At 36.8% G+C, this 25,330-nt stretch overlaps 1 protein-coding gene across 1 annotated transcript in view; it reads left to right on the top strand.

Moving 5' to 3' along the window:
• Nucleotides 1-25,330, top strand: part of LOC150087329 (high affinity copper uptake protein 1-like) — a 78,790-nt gene that overhangs the window by 37,956 nt on the left and 15,504 nt on the right. The window contains exon 3 of the mRNA XM_090371994.1: nucleotides 19,058-19,127. Within this exon, the coding sequence (XP_090228120.1) occupies nucleotides 19,058-19,127 (70 nt within the window). The remainder of the gene's footprint in view (nucleotides 1-19,057; nucleotides 19,128-25,330) is intronic.

Here is a 25,330-nt window from a genome sequence, read left to right as displayed (position 1 = left end):
ATGTTATGCTGTTCCGTTACAATTGCAGTTTTAAATTAGCTATATCCTTACTAAAAAGTAAAATTTGCTTTATTTGCTAAAGACAAAAAAAAAAAAAAAAAATGCCTAACAAGTGATTAGAACCTTTGAACTACTTATTTATCATATTCTACAAACTACTGGTTACATGTTTTGGTATTTGTGCCAAAACAGCAATACAATAGCGGTACGAATAATAAGTCGTAATTTACAAAATCATTAGCTAAATTTAAATTAACATACCTAAGACTATTAAACTATTTGTCAAACACAATTTAATATGTTAATTAATCAAAAATACAGTAAACATTTCCAAATAACTTATCCGTTCCAACAATCTCAAAATTCTTTGACCTCATGCCCTCTCAGTACTCTTGTAGCCAAAATTGGTCAAAAAAAAAAAAAAATCCTATTTTAAAAAATGCATAATTAGTTGTAAGGAATTGTTCTTATCCAATGTAGCCAAAAAAAAAAAAAAAAAAAAATAGCATCCTTAAAAACTATAGCTCTGATTGAAGAGGGCTTTAAGAGTGCTATCAGTCTCTAACAGAGATTCAAACCGGACCTCTTTAATTTAGTATAAATCAGTGATCCTAATATACTGTTAAGGAAAATAGAACCTGTTTATCTAGTTCTTTTCACTTGCTTAATGTGGAATGATTCATTTACCGAAGCCAATGTAATCCCTAACTTGGGGATACACTTAATGGCACTTAATCAAAAATTAGACATCCAAAGACCGTGTGCTATTTAGGGTATGCTGCTGTAATGAGAGGGGCACGAAGTGGGGATTAGGATAAAATAAATAATATATCAGAATGAAAAGAAATTAAACTAGAAGAAAGAGACTGATTTAAATCTTGGTTTAAATTCTTGTGTTTTACTATATTATATTTTAAGTTTCTTGTCTTATTTTATATGTAGCAGTCTAGGTTCCAGCCCTTAGTTTATTATAATCTCGTAGTCTTGAGATAGTAAACTATACCACAGTGCAGAGAGAAGTGTAAGGTATTTGAAAGTTAAATTACCTACATTTCTTATGACATTTTATAATAATAATGAGGTGTTATAGCAATTCTTTGCTCAGTATATAAACAGGTAATAACTTTATATATATAAATTAATAAATATAAATTAGGAATATATTTCAATTGCCAGTTGGTTAAGTAAATATTGGAATATATACTATTGTTTTAAATATTGAACGATATATATATTTGAATAATAGCATACTATTTTTAAATCATACTCACACTTTAGGCTAAAATTTAGTATTGTTCTTACTATTACATTGCACAAGTTGAATAAACAGCATATTAAATAAAACTATGAATTATATAATTTATGCATAAAAACAAATGATAGCTGCCAACTCTCTGAGTTTACAACAAAGAATCTGTCTTTTTGACTCAACATGACCCCTCCTTTGTCTACCATCATAATGTAGCTTCATAACATAGTTTATTGCCATCCTTTTCTTTTTTTGCAAAAAAATTAAAATTAAATTAAAATATATTTAAAAATTGTGAATTTCTGCTTATGGCTTCTTATTCTGTTAATTAATCGGCTGCTAGATGCAAAATAGGAACACCAGGTAAGCACTGTTCTGTGTAGTGTGCAGTTGTTTCATCATACTTGTATAGTGCAAAGCTAGTTAACAATGTCTTTCAGTAAGATGTCAAAGAAATATTATGTAAAATTTCAGACTTATATGCAAAATTTTCAGTGTATTGAAAATTATAGAAAAGTTAATATATTTATATTAACTTCCGGTAAATAGATATGATTTTTCAATTTAACATGCCTGGAAATACAATGTTATCAGACATTTGCAAACAAATACACATAAGGAAAACAGTCAGTGCTTAGTAAGATGAAGAATTTCATAGTGACAATGATGTTGTCATATGTGCTGAATGTTTTGCATCATTTATCATAGAAAATAATCTGCCTCTAAGTTGTGTAATCACACAGGCATGCTCTTTGAAAATATTTTCCAATAGTTAAATTACCAAAAAAAATAATTGTGGAAGAACAAAAACAGTGGGCAATTGTTAATAAAATTGCACAGATAAGAGAAAAAAGATATGGTGATGGCTCTGACAAATGTTCTGTTTTTTGATTTCTACAGATATCCGTAATCAAAGTGATTCCAAGCTATATCCTAGTGTGGTAACTTTTCATAATAAAGAAAATCATCAAATTGAAGGTAGTTTTCTCTCAGTTCCAGAACTGGAACATGATGACCCTACAGCAGGGGTCACCAAACTTTTAGAGAAGCAGGCCACATGAATTTTTAGAATATTTGGCGAGCTGGAGAAAATTCCTAATTACTGAAAACTACATTCTCTGCATAACTTTAAACTTTAAAGTTATGCAGAGAAACAAAATTTATACCTACCTATATCTACAGATTAAAAAATAAATTGGTGGATATGTAATATAAAATATACCGGTTTGTTTATATCAAATTTTAATTATTACTTATTTCTTGTACTAATCACAAAAATACAGTTAGTAGTACAACAAAATTAATTGTTACTTATTTATTGTGCTAATCACAAAAGTATAGTTAGTAATACAACAAAATTATAATTAATGCGATGAGTGTGGTTTTAGAGTGTGACTAAGTTTCATAATATCGGGTTTTAAAGTACTAGTTCCAGTTATTAAAAAGTTACGTAAATGCGGTTAGATGGTGTCGTATTTTTAATTTTACATCTTTCATTTTTGAAAATATCTGCTCACATATATGTGTACTTCTGAAAATTGATGGAACCTTTCTAGCAAAATTTTTAATTTTTGGATAATCTGACTCAGATAATGTCGAATAAAATTGAATCAGATTTTTCATTTTTAGATATTGTCTTCAGTGCATCATTAGATTGAAGATCTACCAACTCTAATTATAAGTTCTCATCAACATCTTGTAACAAATACTAAAATATGCAACAGAATCTTGTTTACTGTGGTAAAACAAGCTTCTGTTTAAGTGTGGTCATGCGCTATGTTTATCTAATATAACCATGCGGTACCATGCTTGACTTCCACATGTAATGTATTTATGTATTCATAGCAGAGGAAGAGATACATAGTGTCAAAAGCTTCTCTAAGTATTTTATTTTTCTTTATCAAAAGAAGTGAGAGTAGGAGGCAAAGCCCCCTAGTTTCATATTAAGAAAATTCAGATGTTCACATATATCTGTTAAAAAGGCAAGGTTCTACAGCCATTTGAGATCTGACGGTTCTGGAACTGGTTTCAATTTTTTGTTTATAAACAGATCTATTTTGATCCTAAGTTCAAAAAATCGCTTCAACAGTTACCACGACTCAACCATTGTACTTCAGTGTGGTACAACAAATCACCGTATTCGGCCTCAATAGTGTCAAAAAAATTTTTGAATTGCTGATGATTCAGACCAGTCTTGTGAATAAAATTGACTGTTGATATTACGGTTGACATGACTGAATCTATGCCCAAAAATTTTCCGCACAAAGACTGCTGGTAAATTATACGATGAAATTGCAATGGTTTTTTAATATTTTTACTCTCGATATTTATGAAGCTGACTCATGAACCCAATTTTAGTACCAACCATATTTTTAGCGCCATCCATTGTAACCGCTGATAGCAAATCCCAATTCAATTTGAGGCCGTCAGTTGCTTCTGACACTCAAAAATATATTTTCGCCTGTTGTATCTTTCAAGCTTTTTAATGCAACTAGCTCTTCAGTTACTGTAAAATTTTGATTTACACCTCGGATATAAATTATTAATTGAACTGTATTGATGATGGTATATCAAGCTTAATGTCCAAGTTTGCATCTGAAAACTTGGACATTAAGATGGGCTGAGAGATGGCAACTGAAGTTTAACATTGACAAATGTAAAGTACTGTGTATGGGTAGCAGTAACCCCAGAGTAATGTACCAACTGGGTAGTAGTACTACACAGTATAGTGGAGAATGAAAAGGACCTGGGAGTAATTGTACAGTTAGATATGAAGTTTTCTGAGCAGTTCAGACAGGCTGCAAGAGTAGCTAATAGGGTCTTGTCAATGATATTTGGAATTTTCCTAGCAGGGATAAGGAGGTGATTATCCCCTTGGCAATGGTCAGGCCACACCTTGAGTACTGCATATAAGTCTATAAGTCTGGAGGCCTCATTTTAGGAAATATGTTGAGCTACTAGAATGAGTCAGGGAAGGGCAATGAGATTGGTGAGTGAAACAAAGGGTTGCTGTTACCAAAAAAAAGTTCTGAAAATTGCAGCTTCCAGAGACTAGGCATATGTGAAGTGATCTAATTGAAATGTATAAGGCCTTGAATGGTTTGAGCAAACTCATTGCCAATGGGATTCTTCCTCAGATTACTCACCTGATGGGGTATAAATTCAAATCGAGGAAAGACAATTGAAGAATCGATGTGCAGAAATTTGCCTTTAGCCAGCAGGCAGTTGATAGTTGAAACAAATTTCGCCTGTTGTAGTGGAGGTCAACAACTTAAATAAGTTCAAGGCAAAACTAGACAAACATTTGGTGTGAATGGATGAATGAAATGGGAATGTTTTTTTTTTTTTTTTGGCTGATGCTATATAAGCTTGCTTTCTTGCATCATATGCCTCTACTATTGCTAACTCATGAACAATGAATACATACGTGTTTGTGTGTGTGCACATGCTTAGGAATTGAAGAAATCCCTAAGTAAAAGGATTGTACAGTAGACTACCAGTGGAGATTTAGGGTTTGTGGGGCGTTAAGTGGTATTTTTTTTTTTTTTAATTTAAATTTAAAAATAAATTATTGTAAGTAGGTATTTTAATTGAATTTTTAAAGATATTTAAATCAGTTTTTTTTTGACCCTGATTAATATGCTCTGAAATAATTGGAAGTCTGCTGTAGCAGCATCTTAATTACAATTCAAGGTGTTCAAAAGAAAGAGACAAACTCCACTGTCTAATTTCTATAAATGGGAGGAGCATAAAAACCATACCCAAAAAAATTGACATGCAGAAGAAAAATCACAGTTGCAAGGGGCACAACAACAACACAGGGGCAAGCAACAATAAAGCAGAGTTCTTAATATTGTGCATATTCTGATAAAATACAAAACAATAAAATTTGTTGATAGAATGCATAACTGCCAACCTTTGGCACTTCTGTGGGTTTTTTTTTTTTTAAATACAAAAAGCAGAACTTTTTGTATTAAAAAAAAAAAAAAAAATAGCAAGAGTGCTTCCCAAAAACAGACTTTTAACAGATTTTTAAATCCACACTGCAAAAAAAAAACTTAATTTCACTGGAAAAAATGCACATTTTATATTAAAATACAGCCATATGATTCTTTGCCATTATAGTATGCTTTTAAACAATTGCTTACCTTCTCTCTCTCTCTCTCTCTCTCTCTCTCTCTCTCTCTCTCTCTCTCTCTTTCTGTGTGTGTGTGTGTGTGTGTGTGTGTGTGTGTGTGTGTGTGTGTGTGTGTGTGTGTGTGTGTGTGTGTGTGTGTCTGAATATTTCTATTGGATATCAACTAATTTTGATTGCTTTAAGAAAGATGCTGTTGCAGATTTTGTCATCTGCAACAGAAACGTTATGAGAAATATTAGGTTAGTGTTTAATTCTTAACATTGGCTCTATTGTCTAGGCTTGGCTGTCAGAAGCATTTCCAAGACTTCAGCAGAAAGAGACGATCTGAACTCAATTTTTATTTTTCTAACCTAGCTGAATATTCTCTCAAGCTCAGTACTGCTGTGAGGAATTATTAAAATGCCAAACCTAATTTGGAATAATTTGTTATATTTCAAGCTTCCTTGTGTACCTGTCAGGTCGCCAATCAAAAACTGCTCTACATCATTTCTTTATTCTTTCATAATAGCATCTGGTAGGTTCTGACACTAAACTGACAGATGTGATGCTGCAAAACATCTAATGCTTCATCTGTTTCTTTATTTTTTATAGCACCAAGAAGCATCAGTACTTATCCACAAAGAATTTCATATTTGAAAATGATATGCTGCCAATTTATGAAATTTGTGCTACTTCACCATTATAAGAACATTTTTCATTGGGAACTTGTGCAGTCATAAAGCACTTCCTACTAAGCAAAAGAACAGAATCTTCTCCTCTTGTTTTAGACTCTCCACAACTTTAGCAGTAAAAATGCATATGACCAAATCAGTCATCCTTCCAGTTTAGTCAGCTATATTAATAAATTTCACATAACATTCTTCTGCATGTTTAGGAGTAATGACTTTAGTACATACAAATGTTGGCATAATATTTAAAAGAAACAGCAAACTGCTTTATTCAAGCCAGAAGAGAGAACTGAACAGACTCTATGAATGATGATAACATACCTGGAATAATCAGCTTGCTTGATCTGTTTAGGATTACTTTTACCAGAACTTTGCAATTCAGAAGTTTTCTCTTGAGCTCCTTAATTTGATTTCTTTCAAAACTTTTGGATCATGAACTGAATTTGAACATCAGTCAGTTCCACTCACTAGTGATAGTTTGTTGTATTTTTCAATTTACTAACTCAGAGAATTTATGGGGAGTACAAATTCTCTCAAATTCATTGCACAAAACAGAAGGAACTGGAAAGTTGCTGGAGAGGCCTTCATCCTGCAGTGGATTGAAAATGGCTGATGATGAGCTCAGAAAAGTGCTATTTGGCTTTTCCCACCTCTTCTTTAAACAACATTAGCATTAGAAGAGGCATATGATGCAAGAAAGCAGGATTATACAGCATCAGCCATAAAAAAAAAAAAAAAAAAAAAATATATATATATATATATATATATTTCACCCATCCACTTCTTTTTTGGATTTATTTAAACTATCAACTTCCATAATGACAGATGGAAGTTTGTTCTAGTAATCAATTACCCACTTACTAAAGGCAAATTTCTGCACATCTATTCAATTACTGTCTTTCCTCAATTTTTGTTTATGCTCCTTCAGGTTTGTAACCGGAGGAAGAATCCCATCAGCATTGAGCCTGCATCAACCCATTCAAGGTCTTATACACCTCAATAAGATCACCTCACAGGTGCTTAGTCTCCAGATGCTGCAATTTGCAGAACTTAAGGCCTTTGTTCCTGCCCCCCCTATGTTCCCTTCACCAGTCTTGTTGCCCTTCTCTGTACTCGTTCTAGCAACTCTACATCCTTCCAAAAATGAGGCTTCCAGACCTGTATGCAGTACTCAAGGTGTGGCCTGACCATTACCTTGTACAAGGGGATAATCACCTCCTTATCCCTGCTAACAAAATTCTTGTTTATCATTGACAAGATCCCATGACCTGCTCTGGCAGCCTTTCTGCACTGCTCAGAAAACTTCATAATTACCCTTAGGTCTCTTTCATTCTCCACAACCCACAGTGTAACACCACACAGTTGGTACATTGCTCTGGGGTTAGTCGTACCCATATGCAGTACTTTGCATTTGTTAATGTTAAACTTCAGTTGCCACTTCTCAGCCCATCTTCCCAACTTTTCTAGATCCTGTTGCAGTAGCATACTATCATTAACAACCATGCCAACCTTTTTATCATCTGGAAGCTTTGACATACCTTCATCAGTATCATTAATAAATATACAAAACAACAGTGGGCCTAACACTGAAACCTAGGGGACACGTCTAATAACATTAATCTATGAAGAGCCGTGTCCATTGGTTACCGCTCTGTCTTCTCTCACTTAACCATCCTTTTATCCACTGTAGCAACTTTCCTTTAATGCCATACTGCTCCAGTTGTACAGTAGTCTTCCATGTGCTGCAGTATCAAAAGCTTTCCTGAAATCCAAGTATATATCAAAATTATTTTTTGCATCCAGTTCCTTTGCAACCACGTCACAATATCCAATCAAATTGGTCAGACAAGACTTCTCCTTAACAAACCAATACCATGTCTGAATTATTACTGCAGTCTTGTCTAGGTGATCCTGCAATGCGTCTTTACCCAGTGACTCCATTATTTTTCCCGAAACAGAAGTTAAACTTACAGATCTGTAATTACTCATGTAATCCTTTGTGAATTGGAACTACATTTGCACATCTCCAGTCCGTGGGGGCTTCCCCTGAGTCCAGTGATGCTCTCATAATTATGGCTAAGGGTTTGCTTACTTCCTTTGCCTCCTTTAATATAACTCGATAGATCCCCATCCACACCAGGTGCCTTTCTTCTTATGTTTAAATTCAACAATTTCTCATCCAATTTCTCTCTGTTATAACAAAATCGTATAACACCCTGTTAGCATTTGATAAGCTGCTTCCCTTTCCCTCCCTCCCTGAATAACTACTCATGTGTGAATGTAGAAGCAAAATACTCATTCAGTTTGGCAACTATCTGAGCAGGATCATCTACAGTCAAACCATTGATATCTCATGGACCAATCTGATTCATCATCTTCCCTTTAGAATTTATATAAGTAATAGTAGTAATGGAAGCATGTGATGCAAGAAAGCAAGCTTATGAGCTTATGTAGCATCAGGCAAAAAAAAAAAAAAAAAACAACAGAAAAAACCCCAGTTTTACACATCCAGTTCTTTCCTAATTTATTTAAGCTATACTTCCACAATGACAGATGGAAGTTTGTTCCAGCAATTAACAACCCGCTGGCTAAAAGTAAATTTCTGCACATCTATTCTGCAACTGTCTTTCCTCAATTTCAGTCTGTGCCCCCAGGTTTGCAATCTGAGCAAGTGGAAGAATCCCATCAGAATTCAGCGTACTCAACCCATTCAAGGCCTTATACACCTCAATCAGATCAGCTCACATGTGTCTAGTCTCCAGTCACTGCAATTTGCAGAACTTAACCTTTCTTGGTAAGAGGACCCCTTTGTTCCGCTCACCAATCTTGTTGCCCTTCTCTGTACACGCTCAAGCAATTCAACATCCATCCTAAAATTAGGCCTCCAGACCTGTATGCAGTACTTAAGGCATGGCCTGGCCATTACCTTATACGAAGGGACAATCACCTTTTCCCTACTAGCAAAATTCCTGTATATCATTGACAATATCCCATGACCTTCTCTGGCAGCTTGTCTGCATTGCTCAGAAAACTTCATATCTGACTGCACAATCACTCCCAGATCTTTTTCATTTTCTACCACCCTAAGCGTAGAACCACACAGTTGGTATGTTTCTCTAGGATTACATCTACCAATATGCAGTATTTTGTATTTGTCAATGTTAAACTTCAGTTAACACTTCTTAGCCCATGTGCCCAAATTTTCTAGATCCTTTGTAGTATCACACTACCTTTACAGTAAAGAAGTCTTTTTTTTTTTTGTGTGTGTGTGTTTTTGTATGGGCGGCTCCTAGAACAGAAGTTCATCTCCGCCTCATTGCTCTGTTCAGTTTTTACAGACTCTGTCAAGGTAAGGCCAGTGTGTATCGTGTAAAAAAATAATAATAAATAAAAAAAATAAAAAAAATTTTTTTTTTTTTTTTTTTTTTTTTCCTTTTCCCAATCCACATAGGAATATTCAATGATGAACGAAGACAGATGAAAAGGAAGGCGAGAAAGAGAGGGGAAAAAAAAAAAAGTTTTTCATCCTGCACAGGAGAAAGTGATAGGAAAGAAAAACTGTGTTTATGAGCTTATGTGTGTGTTCTGTAGCGTGATGTTGTGTTTTGGCCTTTTGGCTACCTGGAAGCAGTGATCACCTGGGCGACTTATTCCAGGTACTCGTCCTTAGCAGAAGGAGGGCAAGGCTTCCCCTATTATCTGCATGCCCTCCTCCCTGGAGAACGAGTTTCCCAGGGAGGAAAGAAAAACTTGTATAAGATGAAGAGAGGGAAGGAGTAAGGAGGAGGATTATCCTGGCCCAGGGAAGTCCCAATCCAGGATGGATTGCTAGAACAACAACGCAAACATACAAAAAAAAAAAAATAAAAATAATAATAATAAATAAAATAAACATATAGTGTGAGAGAGGAGCTTTCCTGGTCTGGGGAGCCCCAGCCTAGATCAAAACGCAAAAAAAAAAAAAAAAGTTTAAATCCCACAACCTGGTCAAGGAAGGAATAGAGCATCAGCCAGGATGTTGGCAAGCAGAATGATGGGAAGAGAGGAAAAGAAAGAAAGAAAGAGGGATTTTTTTTTTTTTATTATTATTAATTATCCCACATGGGATGGATAGGAAAAGGCTAGAGGAGAGCGCTAGGTATACTAGTGCTAGCAGATCAGGAGAAGATGAAAGAGAGAGAGAGAGAGAGGAAAAAAAAAAAAAAAAAAAGAACTAATTTCTTCCCATGCAAGACGAAAGAAGTGGTGAGTTGCATTAAGCCAAGCGGCCATTAGTTATTGATTTGCAGAAGCTGCTGGGATGATCCTCCTTCTACGCTTGAATACCTCTGCCGCAAAGTGCTGTAGTGCACCTAAGTTCCTTTGGGATTGTACCAGGAGTTCTACTTGGTCAGGAGAAAATCCCAAAATTGCTGCCTGGAGTTGTTGTCTATGGTCCTCGTAGATAGTACATTCAAAGAGTAGATATGCCCAACTTGTGACAGACCCACAGAAACAGAGATCGGTATTTAGTAGACCTAGTTGGTGGAGATTCTGGTTGAGGGATCCATGTCCAGTAATCAGAAAGGAGGTTTCCCTGCTGATTGAGAACCACTTGTTGACTGCTTTGCTGGTTGCGAATTTGACATCCGGTATAAATGTTCTCATAACAACGCCTTTTGTGGTTGTGTCCCATCTTGTCTGCCATAAATTGATTAGCTTGTTATAGCAACGAGCTCTTTCCTGTTTGGCATCACTGTCCAGGTTGAGTTCAATATCCACTATTTCAGTTGGGGTTCTTTTCTTCAGGTGGTAGGCAAGTCCTCTATAGATGAGGAATAGATCCAGGGGGATGTTTCCAGATATTACTTGCAATGCTGCAGTTGACACAGTTCTACAAGTGCAATGGGTAGCAAGAATAATGCTTCTCTGGATGGAGTTAAGCTTCTGTTTGATTTTTCAATTGGTCGCTCAGTGAAACCACGCTCCTGCAGCATAGGTGGTGATAGGTAAGAAAACAGCTTTATAGTATAACTGTAAGGTACACTTAAAGAGACCCCAGTCGCTTCTGGAGATTCTGATAATTGAGGCAGAGAATTTTCTGATTTGGCATATAAATGTGGTAAGAAGGATAGCCCCCAAGGACACTGGTCTGTGTCACCATGGGGAGCCATATTCAGTCTATCTTGACCTGAGGGGGGCCGCCGAAGATCCAGTTTAGTTTTAAAAATCATCATATTTGTCTTGTGAGGATTGATGTGCAGTCTGTTAGTCTTAGCCCAGTTAGTAAGGCAGTTAGTACTAGGTTAGCAGTATCTTCCAGAGCAAGTCTTGAGTGTCTGGAGGCAACAATGGTAAGGTCATCAGCAAATGCAATGACTTTGGTGCGTTCAAACGATCTGCTCAACCAATCTTGTAAAACTACATTCCAGATCAGGGGTCCTAGGACAGATCCTTGGGGGTAGCCCCAAAAGACTGGTCTGGTGACGTGTCGATGCTTTGTTTTCACCATAACTGACCTTTCAGAAAAGTAGTTTCTGGTCAGCCAGTAGAGTTGTGAGGAGCAGTTGGCTGATCGGAGATGCTCCAGTGCACTCTCCCACCAAACTTTGTCAAATGCCCCCTCAAAGTCAACACAAACAGCAAGCTCATACTTCGACTTAGATGTTTCTAGATGAAGAACCAGGTCGAAGAGGGCATCTTCGCAGGAGCGGCCAGGCGTGAAACCATATTGTGCTGGGGAAATAAGATCCTGTGATTGGAATAAATTGACAATCCTCAGGGCCATGAGGCATTCCAGGATTTTTCCTATGTTGGCTAAAAGTGCAATTGGCCTAAGGGATCTTGGCTCCATTGGTGGCTTGTTTGGTTTAGGTATAAGGCAGAGGAGCGCTTCCTTCCAGTACTTCGGAAATTTTGACTCCAGGAGGCATTTGTTAAACAGGAGTAGCAGTAAGTTGGGTTTTAATTTATAAAATCTTTCTATAAACATATACTCAATCAAGTCGGGGCCTGGACATTTTTCTTGGATTAATTTTCATCATAGCTGTGTCAATTTCTTGTGGGGTAAAAGGGTTAGTACTGTTCGATGCTATATAGTTAGCATTGTTTCTTCTGATTGTTGTGTGTTCTGGCATGTCTGCTGATACGTCATCTGGGGGAAAAAGTTTATCTAGTATCTCGTTGACTGACTCGGTCAACTCTCTTCAAGACTCTTCCCAGTTGGTGGTTTCCCTCATAGCAGTGGTAACTGATCCATAGATTTCTGGGACAAAGGTTTTGTCCCTCGTGATTTTGTACAGGAGGCCCCACGGGTTAGTATTACCTGAGTCTCTGACAAATCCAGTCCAGGTTTGTCTTTTGCGAGCAGCAGTAGCCTTGGTGTATTCATTCTTCTTTGTCAGGTAGGCAGTGTGAAGACGTTCGACATCAGGGGGAGGCCAGTCTCGATGGCATTGGTATTCCCTAAAGAAGTCTTTGCTGTTTTTCTTTGCATCCTTTGCAAAGATTTCTCATAATCTGTATTTGCTTGTCTAACCTCCTTTGTGACTTGATTACAGACTAGCTTATATCTACCATAGGCTTCTGTGACGCTTGATAATTTATATGCATCCCATGCAGTTTTCTTCTCTGCCCCGAGTCTCATTAATTCATCTGACATCCATGTAGGCCTAAATGTAGAATAGTATTTCTTAGTTGGCATGAAAAGCCTAGTAGCTTCCAAGATTAATTCCTTGAATTCTTCCCATTTAGAATTTGCTGTTGGTAACATCATCATTTGGTCCCACTGTATAGAATTTAGAAAATCTCTGAGACCACTCGTCACCTTTGCAAAACAAAAACCCTACCCTTTACCCCTGATGGTAGTTAAATCTTTAAGTAAATCCCAAATCAGTACACTGTGATCACTGCCACCTAGTGGTTCCTTTATCTGTAAATTCTTAATGCATGAATAATCAGATCAAGAGTATTACTCCCTCTGGTTGCCTCTGAAATATGCTGTAAAAAACAATCATCCAATATATCCAGAAAAGTCTTGCTAGTGTGCTAGTGACCAAACCACAAGTTCCTGTCAATATCTGAGAAGTTAAAATCCCCCATTATAAGACATTCTGATTTACTGGTCCATTCTATATCTCTTTATAATTATTTGTTGTACTCACCAGAGTCATTAGGCCTAATTCTTACCCTCATTTTTGCTTTCCCAGTGTTTGTCACACCAAACTGACTCAATATTGCACTGTCCACTCATGTCAACTGGATGCACATTTTTAGATTTTGTGTTCCTTAACTAACAGTATAACTCCTCCTCCCTTTCTATCCTTTCTGTACACATTTTACTCCCCAAATTCGAATTCTTCATTCTTTATATCTGTGTGACACCACTTCTCTGATATCCCAACCATATCCTTTGACTTGTTAAAGGTTGCCACTGTTCTACAAGTCTATTTAGCATTTAACCAGAGATAGCTAATGTGTGCACACATGCCTCAAAATCTTTTTTACTTCAGTGGAATATATCAGTTGAATTGTTTAAATCTACCTTTCCATTTAGCACTTCTTTGTAGGGAGTAGTAAATTTCCATCAAATATTCGTCCACATTCACAGGAGGATGTGCAGATCCCTTAGAAAACAAATTAATAAGTTGACAAGAACAAAGTATTACCACTTTAGCACTGATGGTAATGGTCTGTTCTTGTCATCTCATTAATTTGTTTGCTGAATTTTGTCTTTTAATACTCATGCTACTCCAGTTTTTAAGCCTACATCTCAGGTGCATTATCAATACTAAGTTCCAAATACTAAAGGAAACCCATATGCTTTCCGTTTGTTCAGAAGATATCCAATGTTATACCCTGTAGAGTTGGTTACCTTCAGTGCTGTCACTGAGAATTCCATTTGATGATTTTTTTTTTTTTTTTTTTTATTACAAAAGGTTATCACAGTGGGATGTAGTTGGAAAACACTGATTACTGCAATCTATATCCATCAAAAATGGTCCATTTTTTACAGCTGTCACTACCTCTTCTTTCCCCATCTGAAATTTAACAATGCCTGTTGTTTTTGTTCTTCCACAACCACATTTTTTTTCTATTTTTCTATTGGGAAACATTTCTGAACAACATGACTAAATGATCAGCACAACTAAGAGAAAGATTATGTTCTGTGACAGAAGATGCAAATAAACATTCAGCTTATATAATGTCATCATCACCACAAAATGCAGCATCTATTTTTGCATTTGTTTCTATGCATTGCACTCTGTCGTTATATTTATTTGTTTGGAAATATATAGCTGTATTGCATTTCCTATCGCTTGAAATTGAAAATTGCATCTACATACAGTATACCAGGAAAACTTACCCTTTTCAGATTTTACAATACATGGTAAATCTTGTGTATATATCTTCCAAAATTTTCCATTGCATTTATTTGGCATATTACTGAAAGATGTTGTTAATTAGTTTCCCTATGTAAGTTCTACGAAATGACTGCATGTAACACAGTACAAACTTATCCCATGTTTCTCTTTTTCAACACAGACAACTACAGCACACAATGGTCAATTAAGTAGAAATTTGCAAATTTAAAAATAATTTCCAATTTTAATGTAATGCTTCTTTTCACAGAAAATACTTTAGAAAAACTGAGCTTTTGCAAAAAGACAGTGAATCTCTTTGTCACCAATTATTATGATGGGGACAGAGAGAAAGACAAATCATGTAAAAAAAAAAAAATTCCAATTGTAAATCCAGAGAGTTGGTAGCTATGAGAATGGAATGAGACAAACAACCTTCCTACCTCTGCAAAAAAACTGATCTCTCATACTCTCACCAGATTCCCTATTTCTCCTACACTTCCACAAAACACAATACATCGTTTTAGATTAGAAATAATGCAGGATCTAAGAGGCTTGATAATTGAAATCCAGACATCAAAGCACGCTTAGAGTAAACCAACATTCCAATACTGTAACAGATAGCAACACAAGGAATATACAATGGAACTGTCTTCTAACTTTGCCCATCAGTCAGTTCTCCTGTCCAATGATTTAAAAGTATTTTGTTATCTTTCATCATCAGGGATGGGGTACACTTAAATAGAAAGGGTGCAAGAATATTTGCTGATGCTATCGAGGAAGTGTCAGATGGAGAACTACTAGCTTGGGGAGGGGATACACAGACTAAAAGGTTAACAGTGGCTGCAGGCAAAGGCAAAAGTGATTCTTGCACTGCTTCTATTAGAATGAGCAGCAGCCTGGAAAGCAAGGCAATGGAGATTTCCAGGACTGCTGGGAGTCATAGTGGAACAAGTAAATACATGGGCTGTGATAGGGTAATTAAGAGTAGAAACAGGTGCATGTACACCAATGCTAGGAGTATAATTAATAAATTTGATGAGCTTGAAGTGCTAGTCAAGACATTAAAGGCAGATACCATTGGGATATCAGAGTCGTGGTGTCACACAGATAAAAGCAGTGCATAATTGGAATTTGGGGAGTAGAATGTGTACAGAAAGGATAGACAGGACAGGAAGGGAAGAGGAGTTATGCTGTTAGTTAAGTAACACATAAATCTAAGGAAGTGCATCCAACTGATGTTGGTGGACAATGCAATGTTGAATCTGTTTGGTGTGACATAAGCACTGGGAAAGGAAAAACGAGAGCAGATGTGTGTTATAGGCCTAATGAATTTGATGAGTACAATCAGCACTTGTGCAGAGAAATAAGAGTGGGCCAGTAAATCAGAATGTCTTGTAATGGGGGATTTTAACTTTCCAGATATCGACTAGAACTTGTGGGTTGGTCACTCATACACTAGCAAGAATTTTGTGAATTTATTGGATGACTGTTTTCTACAGCAACATGTTCGAGAGGCAACCAGAGAGAGAACAATACTCTTGATATGGTTATCAGCAGTGATTATTCATGCATTAAGAATTTGCAGATGAAGGAACAACTGGGTGTCAGTGATCATAATGTACTGATGTGGGATTTACTTAAAGATGTAAGTACCATCAAGGCTAAAGGGAAGAGCTTTTGCTTTCATAAAGGTGACTACAGGGGTCACAGACAGTTTTTAAAGCTAGATCTATACAGTGGGATCAACTGATGATGTTGCCAACGTTAAATTCTAAATGGGAAGCCTTCAGAGACTTAATTTTGAAGGCTACTAGGCTTTTCATTCCAACTAAGAAATACTGTTCAAGGTTTAGGCCTAAGTGGATGTCAGATGAATTAATGAGACTCGTGGCAGGGAAGAAAAATGTATGGGATGATATAAAGTATCAGATGACACAGAAGCCTATAAGCTAATCTGTAATCAAGTCACAAAGGAGGCTAGGCAGACAAAGGCAGATTACGAGAAATCTTTGGCAAAGGATGCAAAGAAAAACAGCAAAGAGTTCTTTACTTATGTAAACTCTAGAAGGAAAGGGATGAATCAGATTGGACCAGATATAAGCTAGTCTGTAATCAAGTCACAAAGGAGGCTAGGCAGACAAAGGCAGATTACGAGAAATCTTTGGCAAAGGATGCAGAGAAAAACAGCATAGAGTTCTTTACTTATGTAAACTCTAGAAGGAAAGGGATGAATCAGATTGGACCACTTAACAGATGGGTTAACTATGGATGATCATGCTCATGTAGCTGATAAACTGAATGAATATTTTGCATCTACATTCACACATGAGGAGTTATTCAATGAGAGGAGTGCCAGAAGTTTATCAAACTCTAACAGGGAGCTAAGTGATTTTGTAATAACTGAGAGCAAAGTGGAGGGAAAATTGTTGAAGTTAAACAAAAAAAACACACCTGGGATGGACGGGATCTATTCGGTTATATTAAAGGAGGAAGCAAAGGAAGTAAGCAAACCCTTAGCCATAATTATGAGAACTTCCTTGGACTCAGGGGAGGTCCCCATTGAAAGGAGGTGTGCAAATGTATCACCAATTCACAGAGGAGGTTCAAAAGGTTTACACAAGTAACTATAGACCTGTCAGTTTAACTTGTGTTCTGGGAAAAATAATGGAATCACTGGTTAAAGACAAGACTGCAGTCATAGTTAAGACACAACATTGGTTTGTTAAAGGGAGATCTAGTCTAACCAATTTGATTGGATACTATGATGTGGTCACAAAGGAACTGAATGCCAAAAATAATTTTGACATCATATACTTGGATTTCAGGAAAGCTTTTGATACATAGAAACCCGCTGTACAAATTGGAGAAGTATGCATTAAGGGTAAGTTGCTACAATGGATAAAGGGATGGTTGAGTGGGAGATGACAGAGAGTGGTAATCAATGGACACCGCTCTTCGTGAACAAATGTTATTAGTGGAGTTTCTCAGGTTTCGGTGTTGGGCCCATTTGTTATTTTGTATATTTATCAATGATATTGATGAAGGTATATCAGGCTTAAATGTCCAAGTTTGCAGATGATACAAAGCTTGGCGGGGTTGCTAACAACAGTAAAGACAGTATGCTACTCCAACTGGATCTAGATAAGTTGGGCAAATGGGCTGAGAAGTGGCAACTGAAGTTTAACATTGACAAATGCAAAGTGCTGCATATGGGTAGCAATAACCCATGAGAAACATACCAACTGTGTGGTTCTACACTCAGGGAAGTGGAAAGTGAAAAAGACCTGGGGGGTAATTGTGCAGTTAAATATGAAGTTCGCTGAGCAGTGCAGGTCATGGAGTCCTGTCAATGATATATAGGAATTTTGCTAGCACGGACAGGGAGGTGATTATCCCATTACACAAGGCAGTGGTGGGGCCACACTTAGAGTACTGTGTACAGGTTTGGAGGCCTCATTTTAGAAAGGATGTAGAGTTGCTAGAACAAGTACAAAGAAGGGCAATAAGTTTTGTGAGTGAAACAAAGGCGTGCTCTTACCACGAAATGCTTACGTTATGGAGAGTAGTCACGTGAGAGGTGATCTAATTGAAGTGTATAAAGCCTTAAATGAGCAAGCTGAATGCTGATGGGATTCTTCCTCCTTTTCAGATTAAGAACCTGAGGGAGCATAGATTCAAATTGAGGAAAGACAGTTGTAGAATAGATGTGCGGAAATTGACTTTGATCCAGCAGGTAGTTGATTGGTGGAACAGACTTGTTGTGGAAGTTGATAGCCTAAATAATTTTAAGGCTAAACTGGACAGGCATTTGGAATGAATGGAGGGGTGAAATGGGAGGTTTTTATTTATTTATTTTTTTTTTGGCTGATGCTGTATAAGCTTGCTTTCTTGCATTGAATGCTAATGAGTAATAAATTCAAAGTTTGTAATACCAAAAATTTTGTTTATTGAATATTTGCATATTAAAGCATTCCTATATTTATATTACAGTTTGTTGCCAATACTGTAATAATCAAAATTTCCTATAGAAATGAAGTTATTTAGAATACAGATTTAAGCTTTAGTGAAATATCATAGCTGAATGCTGATGGGATTCTTCCTCCTTTTCAGATTAAGAACCTGAGGGAGCATAGATTCAAATTGAGGAAAGACAGTTGTAGAATAGATGTGCGGAAATTGACTTTGATCCAGCAGGTAGTTGATTGGTGGAACAGACTTGTTGTGGAAGTTGATAGCCTAAATAATTTTAAGGCTAAACTGGACAGGCATTTGGAATGAATGGAGGGGTGAAATGGGAGGTTTTTTTTTTGGCTGATGCTGTATAAGCTTGCTTTCTTGCATTGAATGCTAATGAGTAATAAATTCAAAGTTTGTAATACCAAAAATTTTGTTTATTGAATATTTGCATATTAAAGCATTCCTATATTTATATTACAGTTTGTTGCCAATACTGTAATAATCAAAATTTCCTATAGAAATGAAGTTATTTAGAATACAGATTTAAGCTTTAGTGAAATATCATATATAACTTTTATCTACATGATAAAACCTGTGCACTACCACACCCACTTTCTCTTCTCAAGGAGGAGAAACATTAACTGATACAGAGTTTAACATCCCATTATATACTAATATCACAAAAAGCTTTTTCTTTTTCTAGCCCATGTATTTTCGTGCTGATGTAAAGGTCACAATTCTCTTTAAGCAATGGGAAGTTACAACAGTAGGAGGTTAGTGACTTTTAATACTTTATAAGTAGTATTTAATGATGCTCATATAATGAATATTTAAATTATGTTTTATATTTTGATGCTTGTTTATCAAACTCAATTTCATATATGATAATGATATTCCTGTAGAATTTCAAAGTCGCTGTGGCAGATGCATAGCCATGCTTCTATGTTCCCTAATTCCCCTCCCCTACTATAGGAATATTCCTGTACGAGGTGAAGTAGCAAGCCTGCATATGAAAGAAAACCTCACAGCAACAATCAATTATCAGACGAGTTGCATTTTAACTATTATTTTCTGTCTTCTAACTTCTCCACTAATGCTAAATGGAAATTGTATCTGTAGTTTTGCTGATGTGTTCATCATAGCACTCTTCATTTCTAGTAGAGTTCTATGAACCATGTCCAGTACAAACAGCTTCAACTTCTTTAAATCCTCCACTGTTTCCTTAAATTCCAATCTCGAGGTAATTCTCCAGTGGGACAAAGAAAACTTATTCAACTTCAATCCCTGAAACTCAGTTCTGTCATATTTCTCACAAAAAAAAAAAAAAGTCTACAGCTCCTATGCTCATTTTCAGTGACACTCAGATTTCTAGACAAGATCGTAATACATCTACAGTGGCAGACAAAAAACTGCATCACTTGTGAATTTTGCAAATAATGTGTTTTGCACTGAATTGTGGATTGCAGAAATGTTCGAAATGCATTTGTTAGATGGGATATATATATCTGTGAATGAAATCCAATAAAAAGACTCCACCTGATATACCTAATTGCCATAAATATCTTCCAAAAGGATAAAATGTGTAATTAATGGAAAATCATGCAAATGGCAATCATGACAACCAAACATTTTATTGCATTTACGTGTACAAACTAAAATGACAAGTTAACATAATAATATTATATACTGTAAATCAGCAAAATAAGTCCTCAGTATTTTGTTGTTCCTCCTCGAGCTGCAATTACAACCTTGCAATGATCTGGCATAGAGTTAATCAACCACACCCTTACAATGCTCTCCTGCAGCTGAATCTTACTTATTGGCTTCTGAGCAATTTTAGACGACATTATGTACCAGTAACTTTCAAATCTGGACTGTTGCCGGGCCAGTCCAACACTGTAATGCCAGTATTTCTGAGGTATGCCTGCATCTCAGTATGCATACTGCACCTCAGTGAAAACAGTATGCCTATGAGACAGTGAGTGGAGAGACTCTGTTAGATAGGAGTCATTAATTAACCTAACTGCCATCTTCTGAATGGAATCTAGAAGCCTGAGAGAGGTTTTGGGGGCACTGCCCCAGATGTGGGAACAATATTCCATGGTAGGGCATTTGCGATTTGTACACAGTCAACAGCTGTTTGGAAGAAAGGTAACATTGAGAACGAAAGAGAAAACCAAGTTTTTTTTTTTAGATGCAGAGGAAGCAATATTTGTACTGTGCTTGTGGCAAGAGAGATTAGAAGTCAGGGTAATGCCCAAAAGAGATATCATTTTGCCTAGAAATCAGTGTCATCAAAGATAAGCATAGGAGCAGAAGAATCCTTTTTTGCAAGATATAAGACAAGACTGAGTTTTAGAAGGATTGAAATCAACTAAGTTGTCTTTGCCCCACTGGAGAATTACCTGGAGATCGGCAATTTAAGGAATTGGTAGTGGATATTCCAGAAGTTGAAACTGATTGAGCAGGGCAAGGTTTCTCAAAGTGAAAAGTGGAATGTAATGTGGCAAAACAATGGATAGGATTTCCAGTCGATGGAAGGTCATTAATATACAAGAGGAAAAGAGTGGGGGAAAGAACTGAATCTTGGGGGATACCAGCATTAGTGGAGAAGTTAGAAAACAGAAAGCCATCTACCATCACCCTCAGTGAGTGATCAGAGAGAAAACTGGATAACCAATTACAAAAAACAGTTGGAAAAACATAAGATTGGAAGCTTGTTTAGAAGACCTTTATGCCAAACATGATTGAAACCCTTTGAGATGTCAAGAGCAACTGCTTGTGTTTCACCAAACATTTCCATTGAATTTGTCCGTAAATGAGTAACATAAGCCAGAATGTCACCAGTGGATCGACGGAATTGATGACGTAATCGATACTGGCGATCGTTGATCAGACAGAAGGTTTCTAGGTAGTTTAAGAGTTGGCGGTTAATTGATTTTTCCATTACTTTAGAAAGAGTAGAAGTAATTGCAATTGGATGGCGCGGATTTGTCAGCTTTTTTAGGAAATGGCTGAATATTAGCAAATTTCCAAGCAGAAGGAAAACACCTTTTGGTTTCAATCAATTTTGGAGTAATGGAGAAATCAATTTTTAATTGATTTCTCCATTACTTTAGAAAGAGAAGAAGTAATTGCAATTGGATGATAATTGGATGGGGGGGGGGTTGTCTGCTTTTTTAGGAACTGGTTGAATATGAGAATTTCCAATCAGAAGGAAAAACGCCTTTGGATTAAGAAAGCGAAAAGAAAGGCAGAAAACAGCAGAAGCAAGTTCAGGAGCGCAGATTTTGAGAACAAGTGGAGAAATACCATCAGGACCTGGAGCTTTCTTTGCATCAAGATTCGTCAAAAATCCTTCTGACATCCTTTTGATGGAAGACCACACAAGGCATTGAATGGAGCATGTTGGGAATGCTCTTAGGTGTTTTACCTAGATCATTAATACATGAGTTGGAAGAAAAATGGGATGCTAGCAGGTCAGCTTTATCCTTGGCTGAAGTGACAACAGAACCATCTGGTTTTCACAGAGGTGGGAGCAGAAATGGGCAAAAGTTGCAGCCAATAGCTTTGGCAAGAGACCAGAATGTCTCTTGCCAAAGCTATTGGCAAGAGACATACTACTCTTGCCTACCATTAGGGCAAGAAGCAAGTTTTCTACTTTTGGTCTGTTCAAAATCTAGTTTGGACTGATTAATAACTGTTTTGCAGTTGTTGCGAGCTTTGGTGTAGGCAGAAAATGAAACTGAAAAATTGGAAACGAGCCAATTACGATATGCAACATTCTTCTCTTGAAACAGCCTTAGCACATTTATTGAAAACCTAGGTTTAGATACAGGACGACATTTTAAAGTGGAGTGTGGAATAAAGGATTCCCTTCCTATAAGAATAATTTCACTGACATGATCTGAGCAAACGTTGACACCAGAGGTTTTTGAAACAGTAATCCGACAAAGGAAAAGAAGAAAATAAATCTCTGCAGGTCATCCCATTTTGCATTCTTGTAATGCCAAACAATATGAGGTTGGGAATAGCCATGAGATAATGGCTCCATTGGAGAAGAGACAATCACCAAGTTGTAGTAGTAGTAGTAGTGGCATGTGATGCAAGAAAGCAAGTATATGAGCTTATACAGCATCAGCCAAAAAAAAAATCACACCATTCCCTCCAAATACCTGTCCAGTTCCTCCTTAAATTTATTTAACCTATCAACTTCCCCAACGGCAGATGGAAGTTTGTTCCAGCAATTAACCACCCACTGGCTAAAGGCAAATTTCCGCACATCTATTCTACATCTGTCTTTTCTTAATTTGAATTTATGCTCCCTTAGGTTCATAATCTGAACGAGTGGAAGGATCCCATCAGAATTCAGCATGCTCAACCCATTCAAGGCCTTATACACCTCAATCAGATCACCGTGCAGGTGCCTAGTCTCCAGCCACTACAATTTGCAGAACTTAAGCCTCTCTTGGTAAGAGGATTCCTTCATTCCCATTACCAATCTTGTTGCCCTTCTCTGTACATGCTCAGGCAAATCTACATCCTTCCTAAAATGAGGCCTCCAGACCGGTACGCAGTACTCAAGGCGTGGCTTGACCATTGCCTTATACAGAGGGATAATCACCTCCTTCTCCCTGCTAGCAAAATTCTTATATATCATTGACAAAACCCCATGACCTGCCCTGGCAGCCTGACTGCATTGCTCAGAAAACTTCATATCTGACTGCACAATTACTCACAGGTCTTTTTCATTTTCTACCACCTTAAGTGTAGTACCACACAGTTGGTACGGGTTTTCTCTGGGGTTACTTCTACCCATATGCAGTACTTTGCATTTGTCAAGGTTAAACTTCAGTTGCCACTTCTTAGCCCATCTAGATCCTGTTGCAGTAGCACACTGCCATTACTGTCATTAACAACCCTGCCAACCTTTGTTGGCAGGGTTGTTAATCTGCAAACAGGGTTGTTAATCTTCATCTGCAAACTTCGACACCAAGCCTGATGAAGTTGTGATCTGAGGTGCCTAAAGGACCACTCACTTCAACCGTGTAATTCTAATCATACAGTCAAGCTTGTTGGCTGTATGATTAGGATTGTCCGGTATCCTTATAGGCAAATGAACAATCTGTGCAAAGGTCATTAGTAATTGCAAAACCCTCAGCATCACGACCAGCTGAGTCGGTGTGACTAGAAAATGGAACCCAGCTGGAGTTGTGAACATTAAAATCAGCAAGGTAATTATTATATATGTATATATTACAGTGCTATATTTACTGTAATATTTATTTATTTATTAGAAAGTTCATATGATTAAACCTGTTTTATCAATTTTATTGGGTTTCTAACTTTTTTAGTGTTTTACTCATCATACTGAAAATTTTTTTTTTTTTTTTTTTTTTTTTTGAGTTCTTTACCCCATCCCCATTTTTCCCATAAGCCCTGTTGTTTTTAATGCGTGAAATGCCATAACGCAGAGATTTTTAGAACACATGTACTGTGTTATAGCAGAACTGACTGTACTTACTCTGTACAAATCTTAAATCTGTCCTACAGTGGAATACTGCTCCCACATCTGGAGTGGTGCCCAGAATCTTTCTCTAGCTTCTGGATTCCATTCAAAAGAGAGCAGTCAGGTTAATTAATGAATCATCTCTTACAGAGTCTCACCACTCTTGTCTCAAAAACGTTTGTTGCTGCTGCATGGTTTTTTCAATAAATACTTTCATGGGCACTGTTCTTCTGAACTGGCATCTGATAACCCTCCACCACAGTCTGAACACATGTTGCCACTGATCAGCATCCATTCACTGTCCAATTCCAAACTCACAGAATCAACTTTTTCTCTCCTTAAACCCCTTCTTGTTCTCTGGAACAACCATTCTTCACATATTCCTGAATAATTACAATCTACAAAAATTGTGGTGGCTCATTATTACTATTATAACCTCTAATGAGAAGTCTACTAAAATGAAAACCATTAATATATAAATTTATGATCTGAAAAAAAAAGTTCAGACTATTTTTCTAAAAAAAAATAGGATACAAATGTTTTTATAAGCAGTTCCCTTCAAAGTAGGTATTCTTTTATAATGATGAAATACTTCACTGCATAGAGTTAAAACAATTGGTTTGTTGCATATTTTTCAATCTGCACAAACAGATTGAAAAATATATAACCTATACACATCCTAGGCAGATATTGTTGGGATATCAGAGACATGGTGTCACACAGACATAAGCAGTGCGGAACTGGAATTTGTGGAATACAATGTGTACGGAAAGGATAGACAGGACAGGAAGGGAGGAGGGGTTATGCTGTTAGTTAAGAAACACATAAAATCTAAGGAAGTGCATCCAATTGATGCTGGTGGACAATGCAATGTTGAGTTTGTTTGGTGTGACATAAGCACTGGGAAAGGAAAAATGAGAGTAGGTGTGTGTTATAGGCCTAATGAATCTGATGAGTATAATGAGCAATTGTGCAGAGAAATAGTGGGCCAGTAAATTAGACTGTCTTATAATGGGGGATTTTAATTTCCCTGATATTGACTGGAAGTTGAGGGTTGGTCACTCACTAGCAAGGCTTTTGTGGATTTATTGGATGATGGTTTTCTACAGCATCATATTCAGGAGGCAACTAGAGGGAGTAATACTCTTGATTTGATTATCAGTAACGATTCTTCATGCATCAAGAATCTGCAGGTAAAGGAACCACTAGGTGGCAGTGATCACAGTGTGCTGAAGTGGGATTTACTCAAAGAGGTAACTACCATCAAGGGTAGAGGAAAGGGTTTTTGCTTTCGTAAAGGTGACTACAGTGGTCTGAGACAGTATTTAAATTCTATATGGTGGAACCAACTGATGATGTTACCAACAGTAAATTCAAAATGGGAAGCATTCAAAGAATTAATCTTGGAAGCTACTAGGCTTTTCATACCAACAAAGAAATATTGTCCAAGATTTAGGCCTAAATGGA

This window comes from Mastigoproctus giganteus, chromosome 4, assembly GCF_048544385.1.
Source record: "Mastigoproctus giganteus isolate SK-2022 chromosome 4, ASM4854438v1, whole genome shotgun sequence".
NCBI lineage: Eukaryota > Metazoa > Arthropoda > Arachnida > Uropygi > Thelyphonidae > Mastigoproctus > Mastigoproctus giganteus.
The sequence above is the reverse complement of the archived record's forward strand: the minus strand, read 5'-3'. Positions and strand labels throughout refer to the sequence as shown.